At 36.5% G+C, this 22,687-nt stretch overlaps 1 protein-coding gene across 15 annotated transcripts in view; it reads right to left on the bottom strand.

Moving 5' to 3' along the window:
• DNAH12 (dynein axonemal heavy chain 12) overlaps positions 1 to 22,687 on the bottom strand; it is a 205,102-nt gene that overhangs the window by 66,923 nt on the left and 115,492 nt on the right. For all 15 annotated transcript variants that reach the window (XR_006886240.1, XM_046646842.1, XM_046646833.1 and 12 more), the window contains 9 exons: positions 21,751 to 22,050; positions 21,058 to 21,236; positions 19,523 to 19,715; positions 10,172 to 10,333; positions 7,697 to 7,891; positions 4,422 to 4,555; positions 2,974 to 3,136; positions 2,213 to 2,293; positions 1,678 to 1,854 (listed from right to left, as the gene is read on the bottom strand). Coding sequence is in view for 14 of the 15 variants with exons in the window: in XM_046646842.1 (XP_046502798.1) it covers positions 1,678 to 1,854; positions 2,213 to 2,293; positions 2,974 to 3,136; positions 4,422 to 4,555; positions 7,697 to 7,891; positions 10,172 to 10,333; positions 19,523 to 19,715; positions 21,058 to 21,236; positions 21,751 to 22,050 (1,584 nt within the window). In the remaining variant the exon portion in view is untranslated. The remainder of the gene's footprint in view (positions 1 to 1,677; positions 1,855 to 2,212; positions 2,294 to 2,973; positions 3,137 to 4,421; positions 4,556 to 7,696; positions 7,892 to 10,171; positions 10,334 to 19,522; positions 19,716 to 21,057; positions 21,237 to 21,750; positions 22,051 to 22,687) is intronic.

The raw sequence follows: 22,687 nt of genomic DNA, 5'->3' as shown, positions 1-22,687 counted from the left end.
CAAATCAAACCCATACGTGGAACCCAGGTTAAGAACCCTAATTTAGACAAAGACTTAATTCTACATTTGCCTATATATAGTATTAATTTTACTCCCCCAAAATTAAAGAAGTAGGTCCCAGTTCCAAACTTATTTTTCAAAAAAGTATATATTGTTATGAAGGACACAACAGATTCATTTCATTATCCACTTGAATATCCCTCTGACATCCCTTGCAATTGCTGCAAAGGTAACAACTATTTATCTTAGTTCCCTATGCAACCAGAGCTGTGGGAGGTCGTTAGGTTCCACCATCAGATCAGCTGAGTGATACTAGAATTCAGACTGGATAAGTGGGGAGATGGGCAGGACACGAGACACCTGTTTTGCTGATACGGATTACAGAGGAGGTGGTGTGGCTCTGTAGGAAGGCTCTGCAGACTTCCAACTCAGAGGGATCATTCCTCTGGTAGACTATTTCTGCAGTTTGGCTTTGTGAGTCATTTCTGGCAGCTTAGCCTAGGATCTGTTTCTTCAGCTCTTCCAACAATTACGTAATTCATTTATAAAATTCCCTAAAGAATCCTTGGCTGTTTATACTAAATAGAGTTAATTCTGTTCTCTACAATGGAACCCTAACTCATATAATACAACATTTGATACCAGGAAGGGTACAAGCAACGGACTCTCCATGAAAGGGGAACCTAATATTGATGACCTGAACTGGTGGGGTTTGAAGGCACCAAGAATCCTGTGAGTATCAGATGATGGAGTGCTGACAGTCTGTGGTACACAGTGATAAAACAGTCACTTAAATTAACACTTATGGTTGACTAGAATGGAGTGTCTTTTAAATCAAGCTTTTCAGAATGATTGGCTGCTGTGATAAACATCTAAGGAGAAAATGAAGAAAGAACATTGGGTAGCACATGGATTTTAAATGTGTCAGAGAGCAAACAGGAAGGAAATAATAAGTTCAGAGTTTTAATTCCTGGTTCACGGCACAGTTTCTATAAATGCCCTCAAATAACTTTACCTCTTATAACTACAAGGCTGATGTATGGAAAATCAGATAAGAGTTTGATCCTGGGAGATGCTGAATTACCCTTAGGTTGAGCTCACCATGTTGCTAGGTATCTTACAGGAAAGTTAGGGCACTGATTAGGAAAAAAGGCAAAGAATGGGATTTGAATATCCTCAACCACCATGCTACACTGAGCCTCCCTAGTCAACAGAAGCTGCCTCTCCTGCTCTGTTTGGTGAGATTGTTCTGGTCTTGCCTAAAGACTCTATAGAAAGTTATATACAACACAGCATTAACACAGACAGGTGCCACCCACATCTGTATTGGAAATGATCTTTAAGTTTTCCTGTACAAGCATGTCCAGGAGGCTGCAGAAGGGTAGCTCCACACTCTAATATATGCTTCCTGGTACACGTACAGAACCATTTTGGCCCCTTGGAGACTGTACCATTCTCTCTGGAATATCCTGAATGAAAATTACAAATAATATATGAAAAGCAAAAATATAAGATAACAATGTATCAAAGAAAAACTGTTAAGAGGCAAGTTTCATTTGACTGGACAAAAACAGTATAATACCCTTCACTGAAAAAGAACTACACATAATTAACTAAGTACCTGTATACAGTTTTACTTTGTTGACGAAACACAAGGTAGCTAATTCATGCACTTGCCTTTAGTGTATCCAGTGCAGACAGAGCTGCTTCTAAGGCTGGAATTGCCTCAGCTAGGTCACTTTCACACTCATTTTTCAGAGCTTGCGCTTCTTCAGCCTTTCCACTGGCTATCTCTTCATCTAATTTCACAAACTTTCTTTTTGCTTCCACTTCTGCAGACTCTATCTCAATAATCTAAGAAAAGAAAGAGAAATAAAGACAATTCCTCAAACATTCTAGTGCTTTCTCCATCTTAGAGACAAGAAAATGTTTGAAAATTAGGGAATCCAACACATCATTTTGAAGAATAGAAAGGCCCAGGATAAAATGAGGAGAAATGCAAATACATGTGATTTAACTTGATAATAGGCTTCCTATCTCTCTTCAAAAACAACAGAACCCACATGGGACCTAATGAGATAATGAGTCACTAGAAAAAGAGGAAAGTCCCTAAGATCTAGTGGCAGAAAATTAAGGCTTATTTTCCAGGCTATTTTTACATAACTGAACTGCCTGCTGACATCAATTAAAAAAAAAATTCAGGGTATCCTACCTGCATCATATGTGCATTTTCAATTTTAGCTTCCTCCAATTTGGGCTGTAATTGAACAAGCTCCATTTTCATTTCACCAACCTAAATAGACAGTTTGTCATTAAGTTTTCATAGCTACAAAAGCTACAGAAGCCAAGCACAGAAAATCGAAACTTAAACGTATCATAAGGTATTGGGGCCAGAAAATCTTAACTTTTTCTTCCAGTTCTTTACATGATAAACAAAAACTATGAGAGTGTGGCCAGTTTTCTTTACAAAAGACTTTATCTTCCTTGAGTATATGACAGGGCAGTGGGAGAATGCAGTTGCCATGGAAGAAATGCAGATAGAAGAGAAGGTGTCAGCTCAGGATCTCCCTACTACACTATGTGCATGGTATACAATGCATATGGACCACCCAAACCTCTGTTGCTTATATTGAACTAATGCTAATAAGTATTACTAGCACTTGACTCATTTAATAAGTCAACGCGGACTTATTATATTCTCTCCAAATGCCAAAAAATCAAGAATAAAACAAAATGTATTTGAGTCTATGTGATCTGGGAAACTTAGTGAATTTCTCTAAAACTCACTTTACTCAGATGAGTAAACATAAAGTGTCTACCTCATGGAGTTATGAGGAATAATTGAAGGACTCCATGTGAAGCACATAACACAGTGCCTGGCACATAATATTTTCTCAATCAGTTGTAGCTCTTGCTATTATTTTTCACATTTCCCATTATATATCACTATTCGGAGCAGTTCATCAAACTTACCTGAGACTCAGCAAAAGCCAACTTGTCAAGCCCAGTCACATATCGCTGTTTTGCCTCCATGACAGCTTGTCGCTTCTTAGTCAAAAGCTGTCGAAATGAGGCAATAAGTTCAAGATAAGAAGTAGCAGTAACATAGTTATGTCGTCCTAACTCGTGCAAGAACCTAAGAGAGAGGCAGATAACATACCTTACCAAAAGTAATGGGTTTCACAAACTAAGAGGTAAATTCAACAGCATTAACAACAGATACTTAAGAATAACAGTTAATTTTATTTAGAAGCTGCTGAGGGCTTGAACTTTAAAAATTCTAGAATTCTACACATAAGTACATCCTAATTTCTTGTCTGCAAAATATCAAATAGCAATGATGTATTTAAAAAGCACAAATCAACAAAGATGTGTATCAAAGGTGAACTATACCAAGAAAGATATAGGCATTTTTACATGTTTCACAAGCCAGGAGGATCTAACCCTGTAACATCCAAGATATTGGGTAAATTAGGTAAGCGTAAGGAAAGGGGATTGCAGACAGGACAGCAGGGATAAGTCATCATTCCTTGCACGTGTGCGTCACATGTTGGCCGAATGGGGTGTGACCAGAAGTATAAGACTACTACACAAACACATGGAAACAATGGAAGCAACGATATTTCCATGGCCAGTAATGCAGACTAGAGCCCACTGTCTGGTACAACTGTCCAAGCCAACCAGGCTAGCTGGCTGCATGACTCTGGATAGGCACTTGGGTTTATGCAACTTTGAAAGGAGGCTCTCAGAGATGAACAGAAGTAAAACAGATACTTTTTCAGGCATCCACAGCCCAACAAGGAGCTCCACTTAACTGAGAACTTCCATCTAGTGCCCCAGGAGCAATGTTTGTGCTATAAAACTTGCCACCCTAACCACAGCTAATCAGACCAGGGTTGGGAGCTAGACACAAATGAGACAATTCACATTTTGGAATAAATTTGGCATATAGAGCTGGAAACAGCCAATCAGTCTCTGCCTATAGCTAGAATTGTAAGAAGTAAACTTGAGAATTGAGAGGCAGCCAGTTTCCTCCATATGCACTGGGAAGTAGAAAATTCAGTCTGCAAAGAGAAAGAAGAAAGCAGATGCCCAGAGTGAAAGAGGGATGAGAAACAAAGAAAAAGCATTTCTAGATTTAGGATGACTTTCTAACTCCTGCTTCCAGTCACATCTGAGATCCAGCTATATTCTTTCCCTTAAACTTTCTGAAACACCCCTGTATCTTTATAAAATTCCCCCTTTTTGTTAAACCTAGATCAAGTAGCTTTCTATTATTTGCAAGCTAAGGGTCTTAACTAATTAAATGATCAGAGAGATTTAGAAGAGGTAGATATCCTATTAAAATTTTGGGCTTTCACAAAAAGAGACAATTTAAAATACAAGGCATTATTGTCATTTTAAAATTTATTAATATTAACCTTTCTGAAAGATCCATAATGGAAGTGTGAAAGTGTTTGCAGATTGGAACTATCTCTCGTTGTTCAACCTGAGTAAGCTCCAGTGTTTCTAAGAATTTCACAGCTACAAGTTCAAGGGCATCTTCAGGCCATGGCTAAAAATAAGAAAAAGAAAAACTTATGAAATTTAAGATGAGTAGTCCCACTCCAACTATATAAGTGTCTTCCAATGCAAGAAGAATTTGAGGTTGAGAAAATTAAAACTTTAATGGGGAAAATAGAATTACGGGGACTGAGGTCACAAGTAAATCTACGAAAAATCTAATAAATATTCTTATATACTAAAATTAAAGATAACACAATATAGAGAAAGGACAATGAAATTTTACATAGCAAAGATAAACTACACTGCTTTCCTAACTCTTCCACTAGGACCTCTAGTAGGCATCCCAAATTTAGCATGACAATGGCAAAGGCTGCTAGTTGCCCACCTAATACCTATCAGTCCCTTTTCCTCAGGACTCCAACTTTATTCTAGATAGCAATATGCCCAGCTAAAAGACTACATTTCCAAACTCCCTTGCAATTCAGAGCGGATAATGACACATAAGAAATTGTTGGGTGGGGACTTCAGCAAAGGCTCTTTAGAGGGTTACATAGAACTGGTATGTGTCCTTTTTGCCTTACTTTTCATTATTCTACTTCTTGCTTGGAACATAGATTGTGAAAGTTGGAGCTCCAGCAGCCACCTTAGAGCATAAGATGAGTGCGGGTAGAAGCCACATACTAAGGACAGTAAAGAAGAAAGAACTTGGGGTTCTGACGACTTAGTTAAGCCACAAAAGCCCCAGTCTACTTACCTTAAGATTTTTTTTACGTGAGAGAAAAGAAGACCCTAACGTGTTTAGCTTGGGTTTCTGTTACTAACAGCCCATCACAACTCCTAACTGTTATACGATCCAAAGCTGAACTTTTGATTTTCTTCCCCACAAATTAGCTTCTTCTCCAGTCTTCCTCATCTCAGTGAAATGGTTCCTTTGATTTTCCTGGAATACGCCAAGTGTGCTCCTGCCTGTGGGGTTTTAAAGTTGCTGTTGCCTCTCCCTAGAACCCTCCTCGCCTGGATCTCAAGGTTCAGTCCTTTACATCTCCAGGCAAACGCCAATTTATCATGGTCTTCCCAGAGAACTCTTTCTAAAAATAACATTCCTTCCCTCATTACTCTTTCCCTTATCCTGAAGTTTCAGCTTAGCACTTACCAATACCTGACATAGATTTATTTGTTCATTTGTTTATTGTCTGTCTCCCCCACTACTAAAATGTAAAATCCATGAAAGCAAAGACTTTGTTTTTCTCACCGCTGCTATCTTCAGTGCCTTAAACAGCACGTCAATAAATATTTATTCCATGAAATAATTTATGTTAGATGACTAATTTTCACCTGCTCATTAGAGCATTTTCCAAATTTCCTTTCTTCATATTCAACAAGACGCTTTAATTTTTTTCCTTTGTAGCAGACAATATGCATTTTAAGATCAATTTTTTCAGTGTCTAGCCCTCTATTCTAGTGAAATTCAAACTTTTTGATCAAACACCCCATTAGTAAGAATGCCAATTTATGCATATTTACTAATAGATTATATTCATGTTGTATTATTGTACTAATATATTTTTCAAACCTCAAAAGAGGCTTTTAAAGATTCATTATTGAGATCAGTAAATTTTTGTAAAGTGCCAGAATAAGTGTCATATGACTTATACATCATCGAAAACATTACAAAGGTTTGTCTTTGTGTTCTGAGTGCTGCATTTTTAATTATCCTGCTAATCATGAAGGTTTAATACTTTCTGTAGCAGTTAGAAGGTTTATGGCTAAGGTGAGAGAAACTAGTCTTACTGCATCTTCAAACAAAGGGAATGTATCATTGTAAATGAGAGGTTCAGGAGCAGAGTATTTCCAGAGTTGTTTAATTTAGAAGCTCAAACATGTCATCAAGGATCCAATTCTTTCCACCTTTTTGGTCTACCATTTTCAGCGCACTTTATTTCATCCTTGAGTTTGTCCCATTACAGTGGGAAAACAACTGTTGCAGCTATGGACATTACATCCTCAAGTAACAAGGCTGAGACACAGAAAAGGCCCTTTTCCTACCATGTAACTCTTTCTAGAAAAAAAGTTTTCCCTGAAACTAGCCAGCAAACTTTAACTCAGGACCCATAGGCAAGGAATGGTTCATGAATAGGCTCATGCATAGACCAATCAATAGTAAGAGACATGAGAGCACCAGTATTGACCTAGACCAACCAGGAAGCAATCCCTGTGATACATGGAGGGTGGTTCCCCAAACAAAATCAGAATTCTGCCAGCAAGGATGGAGTGGGTAGAAAATGGCTGTTGATAGGCAACCAATAGTATCTCCTGTGCCATCATAAGGTAATATTGCAAGGCATGATGTACTCTGGGGATAAAGTTTATTGTTTAAACAGTCTACATAAATCCATATTCCAAATACCCTTTGTAAATTTGTTTTTACCAATGTCTTGTCAGATCTTGTGAAGTGGTCATTGTTCTTGCCTCATGATGTGGCTGACACAGAGCTCAAGCTAGCTCATGCTAGTTTTTGCCATTCTCTCACTATCCACTTATAACTGCATTATGTCTTCAATTTTCAGTTCATTGCAAGAATCCCTCAGGGTATTTTGCAGACCATCTATGAAACATGGCCATCTGACACAGAAACTGAGTAAAGGTGTAAATGTTAATCCATATGAAATATTTCATACAAAAACAAATATTCCAATAATTCCTTCCCTTATTCCCTGAATTGTTTTGGCACTCCTGTGACATGTACACCCTACTTTGGAGACTAGAGATTTATCCAAAAAATCAATGCCTTCCTGACTGTGTGACACATAGTGATTTACACTTACTTCCTGAGTTTCACAGATATACACATAATACATTCTATTGGTTCCTAATACATCCCTCCTCTATGTAACTAATTCACTTTCATACTTCAGAGATTCACTGTCTCCGTAAGCACACCTTTGCACACCAAGATTATGGCTCTTTTATATAATTGTGACTGCTCATTTGCTGACTGTCTTTTCTGTCTTCCAGTCTAGAGTGTGAACTCCTTATAGGCATCACAGTCTTATCAGTCCCTGGGCACCAAGCACTATGCCTGTCATTAGAACGAGTGATCAAGAAACACTGAATGTATATTAATGTAGATTGAGTAAGAGTTCAGTAAAATTCCAAAAGATTTAGTGCCCCCCCCAACAAAATTACAAACCTGAAACCAGTCAATGGTACAGCAGTTGATGAGGGATGGGAACTGTCTCAAGCGATTTCGAAAGGCATCTCCGATGGGGCTAAAGGCCACTACAACATGAAGATTATCTTTGCAGCGATTCACAAAGAAAGCGAACAAGGCTAAGGGACTGAGTTCATTGTGTTTATTGCCAGCCTGAGCCAGAGGACGAACACCCTAGAGAATATAAAAAAATAAAAAGCTCGTAAATAAAAATAGATAAGTTGGTAATGAGATTAGTAGAGATTGGAATTTTAAGAATTTTTATTACTCCTCTTGTAAATATCTTTAAACTTTTGTTTTTATATCAATAGAATGGCTTTGATATATTTTGTATTTAGAAAACTTCTTCCAATGTCATAATTCTATAATTTAAAAACAGTATCTTCCAAGAATTTAACTTATGAAGATACAAAAAGTTCACCAAAATATATGTATAGGACTATAATTCAACATTGTTTTTAAGAGGAAAAAAATCTAAACAACTAAAATATCCAGTTAAAAACATTAGAAAACATCTATATATTGTAATTTTATACAACTGTTTAAATAATGAGGTATATCAATGTACGTGCAACGGCAAGAGCAGCAAGATAAAATAAGTGAAAAAAACCCCAAATTGTGCACAGTATATATAATATGACTCTCTTTGTTAAATTAAAAATATATAGACGCATGTGTGTGAGTACAAAGCGGCACAGCTTTTTATGGAAGGAGTCACAAATAAGTATTAATCGTGGTTACTCTTGCTGAGACGGACTTAAGGGAGAGTGTGAGAGGGAGGCTTTCCTTTTTTATTTTGGACATTTTTCTTGGTTTATATCATTCTTGTTCTTTTCATTTTGGACACTTATGCCATTTGAATTCTCAAAGTTTATTCTTATAATATTTTTATTTTTAAAAAATGTCAGTAGAGTTGTTTGGTAATGAGATTATGGATCACTTTTAAAAGTAGTCTGGAAATGGAGGTCTGAGGCTGGAACTCTGATGCTGAAGTCAGAGAGATGTGCTGAGTCAATAAAAGGTGTCCTCTAGGCAGTGCCAGGGCCAAGCGATAGAGGTCAGTTATCAGGAGTGAAGTTTAAAGTAAATTCTTTGTCAGAGGGATGAAATAAGCGAAGGCCAAGATATGGTCTTCAAAGATGGTGCAGAGTGTAGAAAGAAAATAATATAACTTCTTTCATATTACCTTTCCTATTTTAAAGAATCAATGTGAAGCAAGCAGAAATAGGGATGCATTTCAGAAGCCCTGAATTCTCGCCATGGCTATTTCCTTGTAGATAAATTGACATGGTGTTCCTAGGCTTGGGTGGAATGTGAAGGAAAGTTCTTAAGTCCACTGTTGGATCATACCATAAAACAGCAGTGAAGCAGTGGAAACGTTTTGTAGCAAAGTGACGAGAAGAAAAGATAAACAATAGCTAAAGTGAGCCAAAAAGCCTGGCAAAGCTTGGGAAATCCCACTCCCCAAAGGTGACTATTCCTTGGATGGGGGTATGGAGGATGAATTTATCCTATGAATTAGGACAATCACTATTCTTCAGCAGCCTTGGCCACATCTTTGACATCGCCAGACAAAAGCAGAGAACTTGGGATCTTTTTTGTTTCTTTTCTCCTTCCCCACCTCAGGCTACGAACTGGTTATGTACCATTTACTAAGGACTTTCTAAGTGCCTGACACTCCATAAGTGCCTCATTTCATTTGATATTCAGACTTCACAACAACCGTATGTAGGAGGAATGTGTATGTAATAGCATATAATAGTTCCTTTCCATACAAGAGAAAAGCAAGATGCTTGAACTACCAGGGTGAATTCATTTTACTCCAGATGCTGTCCCTGGAGGTTGGAATGAAGCATCCAAGTGTGAGTAATATATTCTGTGGGTAAAAGTAGTTATGGTAACAAGAAAGAGGAAATTACTAGCAGAGATCTTGTGTGGGAAGATCTTAGAAATGGCGGTCCAAGGACAGGACATCTGAAATACTGTGTGCTTCACAATTGTATTTTTTGTCAATTAAATCACAAAGCATGACTCTCTGATATGCCAGAATTGTTAAGACAAGTATTTTTATTAAAGCTTTTGAAAAATTTGCTAACCAGTGGTAAACCATAAAAGCTAATCAAGTAGTGTTTTAAAGCTATGTCTTCTCATATTACTGTAAGTCTAAGACAGAATTTAAAATCTCTAATCACTTATAAAACATGCTAAATAAGATAAAACAGATGAAACTGCCATCATTATGAAAAAAGGAATTATAGAATAAAAATCCTATCTCATAACCATAACAGAAGGAATTTAAAATTCACCAAAAAAAGATGTATTAAAATAACATATTTCAAGTTTTTAATTACCAAAATCCACTGCACAAGCCATATTTATCTTGAAGAGCAGAGAAAAAATTTCGAGATAAGAAAATTTCTGTGCTGGGACTAGCACTGCCTAAAACGCATTTACCTCCATCACTTCTTGTTTTTCATCTGCTGCAAAAATGTTAGGTACTTCTCCAGTATTGAGAACACTGTCGATATCCTCTAGAAAAGCTTCCTCTTTAATCTGAGTGTCCGTGATTAGAAAGACTGTCTTCTGGCCCTTCATGCCCACATTCCTTAATAGAACCTTAAAATAAAAATGTACTTTAAGCAGGATGTGGTAGAATCTGTTGTTTTTCCTTTCCCTCCCTCCCCCTTTCTTTTTTTTTTTTTTAAAGATTTTATTTTTCCTTTTTCTCCCCAAAGCCCTCTCATACACAGTTGTATATTTTTTAGATGTGGGTTCTTCCAGTTGTGGCATGTGGGACACTGCCTCAGCGTGGCCTGATGAGCAGTGCCATGTCCGCACTCAGGATCCAAACCAGCGAAACCCTGGGCCACTGAAGTGGAGGGCATGAACTTAACCACTCGGCCACGGGGCTGGCCCCTCCCCTTCTTTTGATAACAGCATCTCAATTTTATAGTAGTACCCCTTCCCAATTTTGGTGGGGCTGTCAATCAGGGCCTTCATTTCTCCCAGCCCCTGGGTGAAAGACTCCAACTGGTAGAGTTTCCCAAGCCCCTAAACATAGTCATTGATTCAGAGAAGGGCATATGATTAAGAGGGCCCAATCACAGTCTTACTTGAGGGACTGAGAGGGACTCGAAAATAGAAAGATTCTCTGTCGTTCTGAGATGGAAGATATAAAGGCTAATAATCTAAAACTGCTAGGGGCCAACTGTGTTGCCTCATGGAATGAGTCTGCTCAAGAAGGAAGACAAATGAAGGAGAGCAGAGCCAGGAGATAGAAAGAGTAATTACCGAAGACTTAATTTGAGCCTTTAAATTCAGCCATGTCAAAAGTCTATCTACTTCTGGACCCTTTAGTTATGTAAGCCAATAACTCCATCTTTTGCTTAAGCTCGTTTGAGCTGGTTTTGTTTTGTTTTGTCAACTGCAACCAAAGATTCCCAACTAATATAAAGTTATGGACTCAGTGCTACGCTGCAGCTGACTTTTTTAGGGTCTTGGAACTGATTGTTAAAATTTCAAAAACTTGTGAGCAGATTGTTAAACACAGCCAGCATTAAAAATTAAATTATATAAACTTATAATTAGACTACATTAAAAACAAAGCTATCAAATACATAAATCTCATCACTTGCTAACTATTTTATTATATTTACTGTTATGTATGCTATGGCAATTATTTAAATCTATTGCATCTATACAGTAAAATACCATGTAATGTTGTTCAAGCATATAACTCTTCTCAACTCTGTTTTCAGTGACATCATGTTGCTAATTTTAAATAATCCATGGTGGGAGTTTTTACACAACAGAAATTGGCAAAGCTACAAATCAAAAGTTCCCCTTGACCCCCGGAGAGTTGGTTAACAGTTGTCAGCATATCACTGGATAGATTTCAAGTGAAAACAGTATTAGTACTTCTGCAAATAATTTTTAAAGTAAAATTTGATTTCAAAATCATATCTTTTAAATAAACCATATCATTTAAATAAATGTTGAGTTTTAATATTATACAAACTATGTCTTTTTTCCATTAAAGCCATCTTCCAATATGCAGGCTGTCATGTTCCTAGAAATAATTTTCTATCATCAAAACTAGGGAAGCGAGCTTTTAAAGAGGTATTATATCTAATCATTTCAGCTTTATAATTATTTTTATACTGTTTATTTTTATAATTATTAACATTATATAAAAGTAAATAGACAAATGCAATATAAATAAACAGATTTAAATTATTGCCACAAGCATTGCTATATTTAAAAGTCATATGCAAACATACAATGTGTGAAACTGTTTCCAAATAGAAAAAGAGAGTTAACATTTGCAAAATACTAACTATATGCCAGAGATATTACAAGAACCTTATATACACTGTATGATTTAAACATAAAAACCTATGAAATAGGTGGTATTATCTACATTTTACAAATGAAGGAAAAATGGAGTGCTGTCTGCAAGGTGATAGACTAGAAGTTCCAGGCCCTTGTTCTCCCATGGAGACACCAAATTATCAATACACAGACCAAAATACATTTGTGAGAACTCTAGAAAGTAGTTAAGGGGCCATAGCACCCCTACAAGTAAAAAAGAGAAGGGACAATGGAAGGAGAATAAGAGAATTCATTGCATTTTTCTCACCCTAGCCTCCCACCCTCAGCATAGAGTAACACAATTGGGAGAATAGGATCAATTCCTGGCTCCTCCCTCAGGACAGAAGGAATAGAGTAGAACTTACATCTGGCATTCTGGTTTGTCTGGGGGATGCCTTAGGGACTGATTTCTGTCTTGCTTGACTCAGGGCACTGATGGGAACAGGGCCTAGTTTGGATATGAGGTTGGAGGCCACCAAAAACAGAGGCAAGTCCCCCAGCACAAGTCCCCTTCAGCAGAGACTCTGAAATTCCATAGAAAGGTGCCGGAGGTGGGGGCAAGAGATTAAAGGCAGAGAAATACAAGAGAAACCAAAACCAAAAGCTCACAAGAAGAAACAGGAAATTAAGATAGCCAATAGAACCTGTATATACTAGAATAAAAGTACATATGTGACCCCAAAGAAAATGCATGCTCAGAAAATTTCTAAGAAGTCCCAGAATATCTAGCCATGCTGATTGGTGAGGTTTTCCCTCCTCATGAAGCCAGTGCATAAAGACTGGGAGAGGTGGCAGTTTTCAAGTGCTCAAAACTCGACAAAAGATCACAAGGCATACAAAGAGACAGGGAAATATGGCCCAATCAAAGAAGAAAAAAAGCTCCAGAAACTAACTCTAAAGAAACAAATCTATGAACTGCCTGACAAGAAATTTAAAATAGCTGTCTTAAAAAGCTAAAAGAGAATACAGATAGACAACTAAAGGAAATCAGGATAATAATTCATGAACAAAATGGGAATATCAACAAAGAGATAGAAACTATAAAAAAATAACTAAGATGCAATTCTGGAGCTGAGAAATACAATAACTGACCTGAAAAATTCTCAAGGGCGACTCAACAGCAGATTTGATCAGGCAGAAAAAGAAGTCAGTGAACTTAAAGACAGGCCATTTGAAATCTTGAGTCAGAGGAGCAAAAAGAAAAATGAATGAAGAAAAGCAAACAGAGCCTAAGGGACTTTGGGGATACCATTAAATGAACAAATACATGCATTGTGGAAGTACCAGAAGGAGAAGAGAGACAGAAAGGGGCATAGAGCTTATTTGAAGAAATAATGGCTAAAAATTTCTCAAATCTGAGGATAGAAAAGGATACACAAATTCAAGAAGCTCAACAAACTTCAACTAGGATAAACCCAAATTGACCCACACACCAAGACATATAATCAAACTGTTGAAAGTCAAAGACAGTGAATCTTGAAAGCAGCAAGAGAAAAGCAGTTCAGCACATACAAGGGATCTTCCATAAGATTAGGAGAATATTTCTCAGCAGAAACTTTGCAGGCTAGAAGAGAAGTGGAATGATATATTCAGAGTGCTGAAAGAAAAAAACTGTCAACCAAGAATACTGTATCTGGAAAAACTATTCTTCAAAAGTAAAGAAATTTTTTTTTGAGGAAGTTTAGCCCTGAGCTAACATCTGCTGCCAATCCTCCTCTTTTCGCTGAGGAAGATTGGCCCTGAGCCAACACTTGCACCAATCTTCCCCTATTTTGTATGTGGGATGCCTGCCACAGCATGGCTTGGTAAGTGGTGTGTAGGTCCATGCCCAGGATCCAAACTGGTGAACCCTGGGCTGCTGAAGCAAGCATGCAAACTTAACCGCTACACCACCAGGCCAACCCCCAAAAATAAAGAAATCGAGACCTTTTCAGGTAAATAAAAGCTGAGGGAATTCATTACCAATAGACCTGCCCTTCAAGAAATGCTAAAGGGAGTACTTCAAGTTAAAACAAAAGGATGCTAGACAGCAATACAAAGCCATATAAAAGTATAAAATTCTCCAGTAAAGGTAAATATATGGACAAACATAGAATTCTATATTACTGTAATTTTGGTGTATAAATCCTTTTTTAGTTCTTGTATAGAATCTAAAAGACAAAAGCACTGAAAAACCCTATAAGTCTATGTTAATGGGTAGACAATCAATAAAGATGTAACTTGTGATATCAATAACATAAAGTGTGTGTGGGCATATGTAAAGAAGTGGAGTTTTTGTATGTGATTAAAGTTATCAGTTTAAAGCAAGTTTTCATTACTTTAAGATGTCTCATGTCATTACAATGGTAACCACAAAGAAAGTATATATAGAATATACACAAAAATAAATGAGAAAGAAATCAATGCATGTCACTACAAATAATCAACAAAACACAAAGGAAGGCTGTAAGAGAGGAAATGAGGGACAAAAAAAGATATAAAACATACAGAAAACAAGTAAGAAAATGTCATTAGTAAATCCCTTCCTATCAGCAATTACTTTAAATGTAAATGAATTTAATTCCCCAATAAAAAGACATAGATTAGCTGAATGGATTAAAAAACAGGATCCAACGATGTGCTGCCTATAAGACACTCACTTCAGACCTAAGGACACACATAGGCTGAAAGTGAAAAGATGGAAAAGATGTTCCATCCAAATGGTAACAAAAAGAGAGCAGAGTGGCTATTCTAATATCAGACAAAATAGACTTTTTTTCCCAAAGATTGGCACCTGAGCTAACAACTGTTGCCAATCTTCTTTTTTTTCTTTCTGCTTTTCCTGCCCAAATCCCCCCAGTACATAGTTGTATATTTTAGTTGTGGGTCCTTTTAGTTGTAGCATGTGGGACGTTACCTCAGCATGGCCTGACGAGTGGTGCCATGTCAGCACCCAGGATCCAAACCAGCGAAACGCTGGGCCGCCAAAGTGGAGCGTGATAACTTAACCACTAAGCCACAGGGATGGCTCCCCAAAATAGACTTTAAGTCAAAAACTGGCACAAGGGACAAGAAACATTATATAATAATAAAAGGGTTAACAAAATACACAGGATGAGAAACAAAGGAAGTGCAGGAGAACCAGAGGACGAGTGATAAAATGGCAGCATTAAGACCTCATATACTGCTAACCCCCTTAAAGGTAAATGGATTGAATTCTCCAATAAAAAGACACAGAGTGGCGAGATGGATAAAAGAACAAGACCAAACAATATATTGCCTCCAGGAAACACATTTCAGCTCCAACGACAAATGCAGGCTCAGAGTGAAGAGATGGAAGATGATACTCCACGCTAATGGCAAACAAAAGAAAGCAGGTGTTGCCATACTTATATCAGACAAAGTAGACTTCAGGATAAGACAGGTAAGGAGAGACAAAGAGGGTCAGTATATAATGATCAAAGGGACATTCCATCAAGAAGAAATAATGCTTGTAAATATCTATGCACCCAACACAGGAGCGCCAAAGTACATAAAGCAACTATTAACAAATCTAAAAAAGGTATTAATAATAACACAATAATAGTAGGGGACCTCAACACTCCATTCACATCAATGAATGATCATCCAGACAGAAGATCAACACAGAAACAGCAGAATTATTTTTTATTCTTAATTTTTTTAATTAAAAAAAATTTTTTTGAGGAAGATTAGCCTGAGCTAACATCTGCTGCCAATCCTCCTCTTTTTGCTGAAGAAGACTGGCCCTGAGCTAACATCCATGCCTATCTTCTTCTACTTTATATGTGGGACGCCTACCACAGCATGGTTTGCCAAGCAGTGCCATGTCTGCACCTGGGATCCAAACTGGCAAACTCCAGGCTGCTGAAGCGGAACATGCACACTTAAACACTGCACCACCGGGCTGGCCCCAGAAACAGTGGAATTAAATGAAAAGCTGGACCAGTTGAACTTAGTAGACATATATAGAACACTGCATCCAAAAACAGCAGAATACACATTCTTCTCAAGTGTGCGTGAAACATTCTCAAGGATAGACCATATGTTGGGAAACAAGGCAAGCCTCAATAAATTTAAGAAGATTGAAATAATAACAAGCATCTTTTCTGATCACAATGCTATAAAGCTAGAAATTAATTACAAGAAAAAAGCTGAGAAAGGGACAAAGATGTGGAGACTAAACAACATGCTATTGAGCAAGCAATGGATCACTGAAGAAATTAGAGGAGAAATAAAAAAAATCTGGAGACAAATGAAAATGAAAACATACCATACCAACTCCTATGGGATGGAGCAAAAGGCATATTAAGAGGGAAATTCAACGCAATACAGTCTCACTTTAACAAACAAGAAAAATCCCAAATAACCAATCTCAAACTACATCTTATTGAAGAGTGAATGCAGCAGCAGTGTGTAGCAGGAACCTGAAAGTAGAGATACTGAAGGGTTGAGGAAAATCACTTAGGGGGCTACTATGCTAGTCTAGAGAAAAGTGATGGGGCCATAAACTGGAGCAGTGGCAGTGGAAATGCAGAAGAAAAGCCAAAGATCTCTTGTATGATTCATCCTTTTAACAATTCTGTACAAATAGAGCAGGGTCCTGTGGCACTTGCCTCCAGAGAGTGAGTGTCTCCTTAAATTTTGCACCCTAGGTACCTCACTTGCCTTACTCTAATCCCAGCCCTAAAATGGAGGTGGGATTATCTCCATTTTCTGAAAGAAAATCAAACTCAAGAAAACAATCATCTGATCAAAAAGCATTATTGGGCACCCACTAAGTGCTGAAGATTGGGCACCAAATAACAAGACATCACCCTTGACCAAAGGAGTATATGGTTTACTGGAGGGAGACAGGAAATTACAATTCAATGCTGTGATGGGATAGTGAATGGCACTGGATCTGGTCTCAGACTGTTTGGGTTGGAACCATAGTTCTACCATTTTCATGTGACCGTGGCCAAGGTGATAATAATGGTACCTACTTCACAGTGCTATAAAAGATAAAAAGAATTATTATATAGAAATCATTTGGAACAGTGCTAAGCACACAGTTAGTGGTATCTCACCATTTAGGAAACCAGAATATGTCACCCAAAAATATGGTTCTTTGACATAAAAATTATTTTGAGTTAAAGGCTCAAAGAAGTAGCAAACCCAGGAAAAGCTCTCGCTACCCTCGCCTTTTTCTGCAGTAAGGCAGAATATAAATTCTCCTTTACTGGAGACAACTCTAGACTCTTTATCAGCCCAGAGATGGCACCAGAGGAATGTGCAAACAAACTTTACTCCATTTGTTTCCTGCCACACATTTACCTTCCCATGGTTTGCTGCCTTTGGAAGCTTAACACCATTTTCCTTTGTCCTGTCATTTCTCCACAAATTTATTGTTCTTTGTTAAAGATGCTATATAAGTCAGAGTTCTAAGCCACTTCTTTGAATTACTCATCTCTGAGTGCTCCCCTGTGTAAGTGCAATGCACATTTTAATAAATTTCTGTTTGTTTTTCAAAAAAAATAATAAAAGGGTTAATTTACCAGGAAGATATAACAATTATAAGTATTTATGTACCCAACAGCAGAGATCCTAAATACATGAAGCAAACATTGACAGAATTGAAGGGAGAAATAGACAGCAACACAAAAGTAGGAGACTTCAACATCCCACTTTAAATAAGGGACAGAACAACTAAACAGAAGATCAATAAGGAATAGAGAATTTGAGCAATACTGTAGACCAATAGGAGCTAACAGATATACACACAACACTCTACCCAGCAACAGCAGAATACACATTCTTCTTAAGTGCACATAAAACATTCTCCAAGATAGATCACATGTTAGGCCACAAAACAAGTGTTAACAAATTTAAGAAGACTGAAATCATATCAAACATCTTTTCTGATCACAATGGAATGAAACCGGAAATCAATACCAGAAGGAAAACTGTAAAATTCACAAATCCATGGCAACTAAACAACATACTCTTAAACAATCAGTAGGTCAAATTAAAAATCACAAGGAGAAATAGAAAGTTTCTTGAAACAAATGAAAGTGAAAATCCAAGATATCAAAACTTATGAGGTGCAGCAAAAGCAGTGTTAAAAGGCAGTGTTATAGTTGCAAATGCTTACATTAAAAAAGAAGAAAGATCTCAAATCAACAACCTAACTTTACACCTCATGGAACTATAAAAAGAAGAACTAAACTCAAAGCAGAAAGAAGAAAATAGCAAAGACTAGAGCAGAAGTAAGTGAAATAGAGAATAGAAAATCAGGAGAAAAATCAATGGAACTTAGAGTTGGTTTTATGAAAATATCAACAAAATTGGTAAAATCTCAGCTAGATTAAGAAAAAAAGAGAGAAGACTCAAATAACTAAAATCAGAAATGAAAGAAGGGACATTACAAAGGATGCCATAGAAATTAAAAATATTGTGAGAGCATACTATTAGCAATTATCTGCCAACAAATTGTATAACGTAGAAGAAACAGATAAATTCCTAAAAACAAATGAAGACATTAAAGGACAGAAAGATTTAGTAACACACCCAAGATAATCTAACTAACAAATCACGCAAAGCAGGACTTAAAACTGAGTTTGCCTAACTTCAAAGTCCACGTTCTTTCTACTATAGTATGCCGCTTGCTAAATCTATTAGTTCATTTTGTAGTAAAGGTATCAAAAATTTCCCTCTAAAGTGAGAGCTGAAAAAGAAACAATGTAATTTTTCCTTCCAAGTGTTTGATATCAGCTTGGATTCACCATTTCCACCTGCAAGTAGCCAAGAAAAGCCCAGTTCTCTAGGCTAACTTTTAGGATGTAGAAATTTAGTATGTGAGGGTCAGTAAAAGGGGAAAAAGTCCAGCAATACTTCCCTTCCTTTTTTTTCACTTTGGGTCATCTCTCTTCTGGGGCCTGCAGACCCCTAGGCACATGAGGATGAAGCCCAAGTACACACTCCACTAAAATACTGGTTACTGGGAACAGCAACACAGCTCCAAAGAAGCTATTGAGACTGGACAACAGTAATGACATCATCATCATCATCACTGAGATTCTTATTTAACAGTCTGCTGGAAAACATATATTTATCTGAAATAAGGCCTCACCGAACTAGAATAAAGATATAAGCCATGGCAGCAGTGGTAATAGTGTGGTGGATAAGTTATAAATCCTGCTCTGCTGTGTCTACCTTCCCTCAGTGTCAGTTTCCTCATCAGTAAAACAGAGAGACAACCATATATGTTGCATTGAATTGTTGTGCCTATAGAATGAGATCGTGTTTGTACCTAGAAGAGTGCTCAACACACACAGTAACTGCTCTACGGATAGTATCATCATCATCACCAAGGTATTCAGCACACAGCCATACAGGTTGGCTCTCTTTTCACAGGTAAAAGAATGCACTGATATTATTTTAGACACATAATTTTACCTTCAGATCCTCTCTCCACTCATTCATACCATAGCTCTTAGAAATTTCTGGTTGGGAAATCTGCATTTTTGCCATGGATGTAGCCAGACGAGTTAAAGATTGACGACCACTTCCTCCAAGGCCAACAAGCAAAGCATTTCCACCAGACTGCTTCAGAATTCGACATATTCGTGATAAATGTTCCAGTACATACCTAAGAAACATCAATATTATTATATTAAAGTAAATGTATATTTACACATAACTATTGTTTTGCTTTCCTAGAAGGATGGACTTTGCTGTCCCATATGTTAGTATCACAATTTTGTGTGTGTATGTAAGGAAGATTGGCCCCAAGCTAACATCTGTGCCAATCTTCCTCTATTTTGTATGTGGGATGCTGCCACAGCATGGTGTGATGAGCAGTGTGTAAGTCTGCACCCAGGATCCGAACTTGTGAACCCCAGGCCACTAAAGTGGAGTGCGTGAACTTAACCACTATTCCACTGGGCCAGCCCCACTATCCCAATTTTAAGAGGTAATCATCAAAAAGTGTGATTTTTTTTCAAAAGCGTTTACAACTGGATCATTTGATGCAAAGAAAAACTAAAGTACAAATTCAAGAAATGTAATATATAAATTATGGAAGCAAAATAAAATTGTAATTGCTTACATTGGAAGTGTATTATTCCTTTTGTTAAAAACACGTCTTCAATCTTTTAATACTAGGATTTCTATGTAAAAAATAGAAACTTAGTCATCTACAAAATAAAAAATTCAGGAAAGACACTCGGCCTCACTAGTAATTTGGGAAATTAAAATTAGAGCCACAATGAGATACCATTTCACTGTCCTTAGACTGGCAAAACTTACCATGTCTGAAAAATCTTAATTGTTGGCAAAGGTGAGGAACAATATTAGCTCTTAGAAACAATAATCATTTTTGAAGATACTTTGGCAAAACTTAGTAAAATAGAAGATGCTTACGTACCATGACACTGTAACTCCACTTCTGGGAATATAGCCTAGAGAAATTCTTATACATGTACCTGAGGAGACTTGAATATTCAAATCTTTTTTATAATTGCAAAAACTAGAAGTCACGTAAAAGCCTATCTCAGAAGAATGACTACATTGTGTTATAATTATATAATGGAATGCAATATAGTAATAAAAATTCATTTTTGTGAATCTCACAAACAATACAGAAGAAACCAACTTGCAGAAGAATATGTACAGAATGCTACCATTCATATGAGTTTTAAACATGCAAAATAAGACTGTGCATATATTTTTAGGAACACATATGTGTAGTTAAAGTCCAAAGAAACACATGAGTTTCTTTTTACTCCTGTAGGCTATGATGGGAACGCAGTGAGAGAGGGTTGGCTACACAACGGACTTCGAATAAATTGCTAATATTTTATGTCTTAAGTTGGGTGATGGGTACAAGGTTATTCACCATATTTTTCTTTATACTTTTTTGTACATTTTAAATATCTCACAATAAAATCTTAAAAATAGCAATTTCAACCATCAATACCAAATGTAGGTACCTAAAAACGACAAGATTCATTCTTGTTTTGTGAGTTTGATTATACTCATCTAAGCATTGCTCCACAATGTCACTAAAATGATGAATATTTGGAATTTCAATATAAACTCTATCATCTCCTTCAAGGTCAGGATTCATATAGTCGCCAAACATCAGATTTCTTAAGTTCTCTTCAGTTACCTACAGAATGGAAATCAACAAATTATAAAACTTAAAAATTTTTCTAAAATAAATTTAAGAAAATTTTTTTGTCCATGTTATGAGATGGCTATCAATTAGATAATGCTTTTAAACATTAGGGTGATAAATAATATATTTGTAAAATTAATACCTGAAACTATATTATACACTTAGGAAATAAAAATAAAAGAACTTTTTTCTATCATATAAGTATCCCCTACCCCCAGAGCCTGGAGAAATCATTCTGAGAGACTCCTATTTATAGTAATTACTAAGGGATGGTCACCATGTTAAGTACTTTATAGCTATTATACCATTTAATCCCTATCATATAAGGATTTATTCTTTAAGTAACTTCTACATTACATACAAAATTCTGCTGAAGACAAATCTTCAGGAAAGTTAAAAGAATAAGATCATTAAGAAGCAGTAGTATTTTTTAAAGAAAGGTTGATTGTAACAATTCATTTTATTGTACTGTTTTAATTTGTTTTTAACCACTAAATACACTCACTGGTGCATTCTCTTTCCTCAAGTGTGAAAAAATGCTATCAAATGATTCTTTAAAATGGTCCTTTATAACAATTTTGATTAAATTGAACAGCCAGCGTCGATCATCATCATTAATGAGGCGATCATAAAACACTCGGAGAACTTCATGCACAAACAGACGGGTCATAGTGTGTTTGCTCTCCACAGCATCTCTTTCAATGAGTAAGCATCCCTGGATGACACGTGAAAAATCCCGCAAGTTGAAAGTGTAATGAGATTTTGCGGGAGTAGGCAAAAGATTCTCCATGGATCGTTTATATATCTGAATAGGAAAAAAGCAACAAAGCAAAAATAAAATGCTTATAATCAGCAAAGCCATGTAACAAATAGTATATTATATAAAATATTTTATTTATCCTATCAGATTATATTGGCTTGGAGAATTGTATAGTACTAAGCCTAGCACGGCATCTATCTATCTATTTTGGTTTACAGCACACAACCAGGCATCATGAAGTTCAAGGAACTTAACATTATCTGATTCCATCCAAGCCCAAGAAGTGACAATGCTTTTATTTCCCAGTTATTATGGTTATTCCATTTAAAAGTTAATGACCTGGGATTAAGTAGTTAACAAAAACTTTAGTAGAAAGTGAAATCAGATAACTTGCTCTGAAGCATTTCAAATGAAGACAAGGTTGAAACAATTTCTTTTTGACTACCACTGACTTCAGAATAAATCAAAGTCTTCTCTTCCTTCTCTTCTTTCTCTTATTTTCTCTCCCCTCTTCTACCTTCTATCTTAATTGGCTATAATATGGAAATGAAAGATATGTTTACTATACGCTAAATTTACCAAATGAAGTTTAATATTATCTTTAAAGAAGGTAAATTAAATCTTTTATAATATAACCTGAAAAAAGCCCCAAATAAAATTATTTTTCATTTATATGTGTTCT

This window comes from Equus quagga, chromosome 1 (genome assembly GCF_021613505.1).
Source record: "Equus quagga isolate Etosha38 chromosome 1, UCLA_HA_Equagga_1.0, whole genome shotgun sequence".
In the NCBI taxonomy this organism is placed as follows: Eukaryota; Metazoa; Chordata; class Mammalia; order Perissodactyla; family Equidae; genus Equus; species Equus quagga.
Note: the sequence above shows the minus strand (reverse complement) of the source record. Positions and strands in the feature narration are given on the sequence as shown.